A 7,608-nucleotide genomic window follows, 5' to 3' on the forward strand; every position below is an offset into this window, starting at 1 on the left:
TAACAGGTCATGTGCAGAATGTACCAATCCGAGGTTGGTATGAGCATAAATAAATCTTTGAACTGTCCGATAAACTAAAAACCTTAAACATTTGTCTAATTTGTGCGTGCATTCCCAATTTGTTGCTGGCAGTGCGAGGCCCACGTAGTATGAACCGGATGAGGGCCATAATTCAGTTAAGGGCAGTGTGTGGCAAGGAGGCAGCAGCAGCAATGTGCTTTCCAGGGCTGACCACAATGAAGGAATGTCACCAGCAGGAAGGTTTGGCCGTCGAGGTTCACAGGGACATACTCTGTCTGATGAACTAACGGCAATTTAGCAATGGGCAAAAGAAGTCATTGAACGTGAGCCTCCATATGCATTCATTACTTATAGTAATCTTATTTGTTCATTGCTGGACATGAAAAAAGATGAGGGAACCTAATTTTGAAACACTTATAACCGGTGTGTTAGGTGTTGCAGGCACACGAGGCCTCGAGGTGTGTCGCTTAGGCTACATGCATCCAACCAAGTTGTCTCCGATGATATTGATGAGCCAGGTGACAAGGGCAGGGACGAGCGGTTGATGAACCTAGCTACAGCAGCTCTGAACTTGGTCAACCGTGTTGTTGACAATCCGGAGTTGTTTGAGGGTAAGTAATTAGAAGAACACACATTGAGGTCACCTGGGGAGGAGATTGTTAATTTTCCTTTCAACAGGAATCTTTGAAGAAGCTACAAATCTGCTATGAGGATTGGGCTTGGAAAAAAACAGTGGAGGTGAGTACTTAGCATGCTGGAACAAAATCATGAACATAATTGTGAGGGGATGATATTCAGGTTGACATCAGAGGATTGACACATTGTTTTGTCTTGAAAAACAGGGCCCTCAACTCCAGTGAATGAACACGGCAATGGCAGCCCGACGGTACCTGGCAACAATGAGATTGACGACATTGATTGGGATGATCTTGAGAACGAAAGCCCACCAGTTGCAACACAGGAACAGATTGATAGTGACAACCTCTTAGCTAGGAACATGGAAGCTATGTTCAATGAAGCAGGTACATATCCCATTCTGATGAAGTAGAATGAAATTCGGAGAAATGTACATACTTCAATATATGACGTCACTACAAAAAATTCCCGACTGGAAGATATGCATGATGCGTCCCTAAATGTGTCATCAAATGTTGAAACAGACTTCGTGGGGAGTGAAGTGGCAGTGATTGGGACACCCAATGCGGCAGCAGGAGGCGAGAACATGGAGCAGCAGGTTGCATCTCCTGTGGGGCAAGACACGGTTGATGAAGACCACATAAATTACCTGCTATCATGTATGAACACTTGCATCCGATGGATTTCATGGATTGGAGGTATGTTGTTGTTTCGTGTATGCAGAAGCGATCTGCTACAAACCTGTCGTTTAGTCACGTGTTCTCGTAGTTGACATGATGTTATCTTTTTTTGTGGCTTAGCAATGTTGGTAGTTGGAAGCGGGAGGCCCGGCGATGTTACAGACGTTGATCCTCCATGCAATGGACTGATACTACTGGGTTGGCATGATGAAGGCCACGAAGCACAAGCTGAGGCTAGCAGGGAGGGGGTACGTAATAGCCAGAAGAAGAAATCCCGGAGACGGATTGTGGATGTTACGACGAATTGTAAACCTGGCCCAGCATACCGTAGGGAAGACGAAGGTAATTTTACATTTTGTAGGCACAGAATAAGATGGTTTTGGGATCTGTAAACAAATCATGATGGTTGTTCATGTTGGTTGCCTTTATTTTGTTCCAGACGGGGGTGAAGGACCTGCTTCGACAAAGAGACTAGCTGCTGAAGGAGGTGCCTCTGCAGCCAGATTCCAGCAGGCTATTATGAGCTATCTGAAACAATGTGGGATGGAGTGCAATAATAACCAGCGGAGCAAGGAGCATGGGGCTGGGATGAAGGCACATACTGATCAAGATAGCTCAAAGGGTAAATGCGGTTGGGGGGACAATTACCCAGAATTTGTTGGTCTATCCCATGATGAACCGTCGAAGGGGAGTATTGAGAAGTTACATGCTAACATGATGCATTGCCCCGATACAGTACTGAAAAGGTAAAAGTCTTTATCATTGTGCATTGCCATTTCATTACTTTTTATTTTGATGACGAGCATGATATACATTATAAAACTGGTGCCATGTTATAGGAAATGGGTGAAGCACTTCCAGCCAATACTGGCAGTGGCATCCGGCCAGGACATTAAGGACGAACTCACTCTGGGTGGTGCTCTGACATTTAACCTCATGACATGCATAGTGCGCGCACTAGTGGAGAAAGATAAAAAGATGTACAAAGGTTGGTTGGACAGATGGAGAGGACTCTTTGATCCTAGATTTGTGGTACGAATTGTACTTAGAAAACAAATTGCAAAGCACGTATCAAAAAAGTAAACTGAAATTAAAAAGATGCTATACTTTGTTTATGGGAAATTATTTGCAGGATGAGGTGTGTAAAGACGATGAGGATAAGGACTGGGATTACATATACAGCATGATGGACTCTAAGTCGATGGGGTACAGAATTGAATGGCTGACCAAGGTAAAATTCCTACTGAATGTAGTACTGAGAAAGACAATAGAAATTCCTGAGATAAGAATACTGACATTTGTCTATTCATTGATTGTGAATGTAATAAATTAGTTCATGTTCCCGGTGCACCTCAAGGACTGTTGGTCTATGTACATCCTGGACACAAACAAGAAGGTGATGATGGTGCTCGACCCAACAGAAACCAATCCAACAGATGAGATGAAGATAAAGCATGATTCGCTCGCTAGGAAGTTCCAGCAGAGATTTTACTGTCTTATGAATGACGTGTTTGGTGTGTTTGGTGGTGAGCTGGTCGAGACAGGTGGATGGTCTTTTGTTTACCCTCTGGTCGCACAACATGAGCCATGCAGCAGGTAGACTCTATGGTTTACATGCATTCCCTAACTTGAAACATTCCATCAAGCTGAACTACTGGGCGAACTGAACATATGTGACCTGCTTTCACCATGTGCTCGCAGTGAGGACAGTGGAGTTTACATGGTGCACTACTTCAAGGAGTTCACCGGGCTTTACCTACGCTCGACTCTGAACCAGGTATGAAGCCTTTCTTTTCCAACATTTTGGAATTGTCACAAAGGATCTGGGATTTGGTGCAAAGATTGATCCTGTGGGTGCGGTCTTTTCGACAGGTACAAATCGATGACATGTAGAAGAAGCTAGCTTACGAGATAGTGACGATGAAGGGGAACAAGGGGGACATCCCGGAGTTCCTTTATGAAGCGACCATTGACTGAACTTGGAGGGAAAAGTGATATGAGCGGTAAAAAATGGAGCCTGGCAATATCTTTTGGCGGCACGAGTGCTTGGTGTTTAGAACGGCCAACAGATAAAATGTTGGAAATTTGGTAGCAGATGGACAACACCCCCCCACCCTAACTAGTAATTTGTATGCACTATGGTACTGTAATGTAATCGTAGATGGACCCTAAATTCAGACTAGATGAACTTGTGTGGTATGGTATTGTAGTGTGCTCGTGCATGGACCGAACAATCAGACAATGTGAACTACAGTGCACGTTGGATTAAATGTCCAGACATGATGAAGTCGTGTCAAAAAATGCATTTTAAATTGTTCACCCCAGTAATACACATAAGATGCCTCATGGCGAGAGACTTGTAGGGCCATGTGGAACATGTGTGGAAAATTAGTGGAATGATACATATGTGAAGAAGATGTGCGGCTATGTGTACTGAAATCGAAATAAATAAAAGTTTTCATTTGTCCGATAAAAGCCGATCCAGAGACGTGACCATGCGACCACCCGCACAAGTCTCGGTTGGGCTACAGATTACATTCTAGCATACTCCATAGAAAAGTACTACTGGGCAGGGCCCTGGGAGGTAGACGTTCTTAAACTACATGACACACGAATCCAAGTACATGATAGCAACAAGCAACCGATAGCTGATTTGGAATGATCTATACGATCCAACCATCAACTAGCCGAATGCCTACTCGGACTGATTCGAGCTGAAGAGACTGTCTGGGGGTGCTAGAGCCGCCCATAGAGCATCATGCGCCACACTAGCAGAATTCCCCTGAAGTTTAAGGCACTCATGTAGTGCCTGTCTTTTGGTTTGCCAACATTGTGCTGTGTAAGGCAATATATTTGTGTTGGATGTAGTCAGACAATAATGAAAACAAATGCTCAAAAACGAACTACATTAGATAAACACACGCGAGAATAGCAACAAAGAACACATAGGTACCTTTGTGAGAGGGATCTTCAGTTTTGTTCCATCATAGTGACGGGCTATGTGGAGGACACTAGCCCCTGTTTCTTCACTGCACAAATAAGTTTGAGGGTGGATATATTTTAGCAACTGTGGATTTATGTGTTAAAATAAGAAATTATGAACCATTTGCATGGTCGCTAAATGTTGGCTGTACATACCTGATGAATGTTTCTTCGGCTACTACCGGGTAAACCGTTCCCCAATGACCATCCTGGGTTGGCCATCCAGCATAATACTCATTCAGGCAGTGGAATAACGCATGGTGAAGCTTCCATGCAATAAGTTCATGCTTATCTTTTGTGAAATCATCAGGGCCATTCCCTCTGATCTTTGGGTCCAAAAAATGAATCTTCCTCGACATCATGTCCCACATCAATATAACGCATCCAGTTTCGAGGGGTATTGGCAGGAAGAACTGCGGACAGATGCAAAAAGGAAATCATTTTTTGAGTTAGGGACATAGAGAAAAAACATGGGGGAATATTGATAAAGTCTTCCTTTTAAGAACAGAAAGTAAAAAGTTCTGTTAATACCATCTGAGATGAGGTTATATTGTAAGGCATGTCCTTGCCGACTAGTTGCTTCTAAATCGAAATGTTGTTCACATAGTCGTGGTCAGACAGTACAATTGTCTGTAAAACCAAATCAAATGACAGTTCAAAACTCTCATAAGGGTATAACTTCATTGGCAAGTATAAACAGTAAATAACTTCAGAGCTTTCGAAGCAAGTGCGTATGAAGGGGCATTACCGCAAACTCCGGTTCCATGTTGTGCCTCCAGTTGAGGTACGGACATTCCCTATTGGCTTCCATATTTGACTGAGTGTACCTTCTACATATAATGGAAGCAAGTTCGTGATCGAGACTTCGACTGCCAATGAGCTGATGAAACATAGCAAACCCTGTAACGCGGACAAGTCTGGGGGAGTGGTGGATAACATAATGCCTGCAAAAACCATTGTACTAACATTGATTTAAATTGTTGTCAGAAAAAAGACTATGGGGAACAAAACATTCAGATAAATTGAAAATGTCCTAAAACCTGCAGGGATGACATCACGAACCTCTGAAGATCGCTATCAGTTAAGTTGGAGAAGTGTGCAACTATCATATCTATGGTTTCAGCGTGCGGTGGTAGTGGTAAAACTCCACGCTCCCATGGATTTGTTGCAAAACCATGCTGAAAAATGTACTTCCTCTTTGGAAGTTTCCCCTGGGTTTGGCCAAACACGGTAACGGTTGTGTTCGCTGAGAGATCAGCATACATTTGTGCAACTTTGCGAACGGTGTGTTTGAAGTAGTTAATCACAATGGATGATTCTGAAATCGATTTTTTGCTTGCGGATGCGGAGTCCTCATTGCTTGCGTTTCGTTTCCTTGATGATCCACCCTGGATAAGCGGTAACATAGCTGCGTACAATATTAATAGCATGTCAGGTATGTGGCGCTTGTCATGAAACCAACTATAAAAACAACACATATGGACGGGGGCAGTTATACAATAGGGAGGGGGTGGCCCGAACCTTCTCCATCAGACAAATCAAGCATGTGCCCCTGGATTCTTTGTGCAACAGGAGTGCTGAAACGTACATTCTTGGCAGTAGCGACACCTAAATAAAAACGGAAAGAACAGAAAGGCCAAATATTAGTCATCAGAGATTGGAAAGAAAAAAAGAATGAGCATGCACACCGCATGCGTATATAGAGCATGCATAAAACCTGATGCATGACACTCTGTGAACCCTCGCGTACGGCAGCAAAGGCAACGGTCTGAAATTGATTTCAGAATTCTCTCTGAATAGTTGAGCATATCTGACTGCAATGCATTTTTTGCCTGATATAGAACCACTTGGATGGCGTTGGATGCTTTTGTCAAACGCCTAATTGAGCTAGCATTCTGCTGTTTCATGATCATGGTTATCTCATCAGTCACCTGCAATTAAAAGGATGAGTACTTGAAAAACAGGCAAGCATACGAAAAACAGAGTACTCTGAATGCCAGACAGTTTAACAAATAAACATACGAGATGTGGGTGCTGCTGCCGCAAGAAGTTGGCAAGGTCTAGAGGCCCTACTACACGTGGCATTGTGTTCGGAGTGGCAAAGTTGTCCTGACGGCAACCAGTACCAGGACAAGGAGATTCTGTTGTGGGAGTTTTCGCAGAGCGTGGAGTTGTCCCAGCCCCTGGCAATTGCTTGGTGGTCGAAGACGAAGGAATTGTGTACTGAACCTTGTGTCGCACATAACAAACATTCGCCGGGTCTCGGAGCTGGACAACGTATACAATAATGGATTATGGAAAATGATAATAAAAATAAATAAAAGACAGGCATATGACCAGTACAAATAGATATTGAAAAAACAGCAATCACATGGGGAGCAGGTTTCCACGAAACATCTTACGTTTGCATGGGAATATGACATAGCTCCTTTCACTGGGTCAAGAGCCATGATGAGCATTTTGTTTATTGTATCCGGGTCGAAGTCAATGATCCTTGGTAGTACATTGTGTGGCTTATTCAATATACCAAGATCAAGATTATCGAGCAGAAAAACCTGCAAAAACAAGTCATTTTATTTATTTTCCTATGTAGGCAAAAACAAATGTGTGGAAAACATGACTACAAATGTTACACTACGTCTACCTGAAAGAAGAAATGACATCCGGTGAGGTTGGTTGAATGATTGTTCATCAGCATATCTCTCTTGAGTTTTCGTACTGCATCGAGCAAATACTGGAGGACATACTCACACCAGTTGAACTGCTGTATCATTTCAGTGTTGGCAATTGCCCCCCAGAAATCAATGGTCGAGTAGTTGTGCTTCGTGGTCGGAGCGAGTACATGACCCATGACAAATATGACAAATGCAATTTGAAAACAATCTTTCTCGAGCTTGCTAGAATTCTCATTGATATCACGCATCAGGAATTGTTCTACCGCGCGCAAGCTATGCACTCCTGTCTTATCCATTTCAAGGGTTGACTTGATGAAGTGGATTGCTTCTGGATTGATATTTTCATCTCTCCCTTTCACGCTACGGTCCCCGCAAGGGATGCCAAAGACCTTAAAGACTCCTCAGCATAGAACTTGAGCACTTTACTTTCTGACAGCCTGAACTCTCTACGTCTAACACTAACCCTGCTCATAACCAGGCACTGCATCTGAGATTTAACTTCTGAATGTCAGGGAGCTTGAGCATACCTCCGAAACCAATCTCTTCCACAAGCCATTTCTTGTAGTCGCTGAAAGTCTTGATGACACTGATAGCGTGCTTCAGAGAGATGCGTG

The 7,608-nt window shown here is 43.4% G+C and overlaps 1 protein-coding gene across 1 annotated transcript; it reads right to left on the bottom strand.

Moving 5' to 3' along the window:
* Nucleotides 1–3,818: 3,818 nt before the first annotated feature.
* LOC119330940 lies at nucleotides 3,819–7,599 on the bottom strand. Its single transcript, XM_037604084.1, has 11 exons — nucleotides 6,964–7,599; nucleotides 6,722–6,874; nucleotides 6,342–6,587; nucleotides 6,037–6,250; nucleotides 5,841–5,927; nucleotides 5,382–5,727; nucleotides 5,068–5,263; nucleotides 4,851–4,949; nucleotides 4,476–4,732; nucleotides 4,291–4,366; nucleotides 3,819–4,172 (listed from the first exon to the last, which is right to left on the bottom strand). The coding sequence occupies exons 1-8, from the start codon at nucleotides 7,288–7,290 to the stop codon at nucleotides 4,902–4,904; spliced, it is 1,617 nt and encodes a 538-aa protein (XP_037459981.1). The 5' UTR covers nucleotides 7,291–7,599; the 3' UTR covers nucleotides 3,819–4,172; nucleotides 4,291–4,366; nucleotides 4,476–4,732; nucleotides 4,851–4,901.
* Nucleotides 7,600–7,608: the final 9 nt, after the last annotated feature.

Source organism: Triticum dicoccoides, chromosome 7A (assembly GCF_002162155.2).
Source record: "Triticum dicoccoides isolate Atlit2015 ecotype Zavitan chromosome 7A, WEW_v2.0, whole genome shotgun sequence".
In the NCBI taxonomy this organism is placed as follows: domain Eukaryota; kingdom Viridiplantae; phylum Streptophyta; class Magnoliopsida; order Poales; family Poaceae; genus Triticum; species Triticum dicoccoides.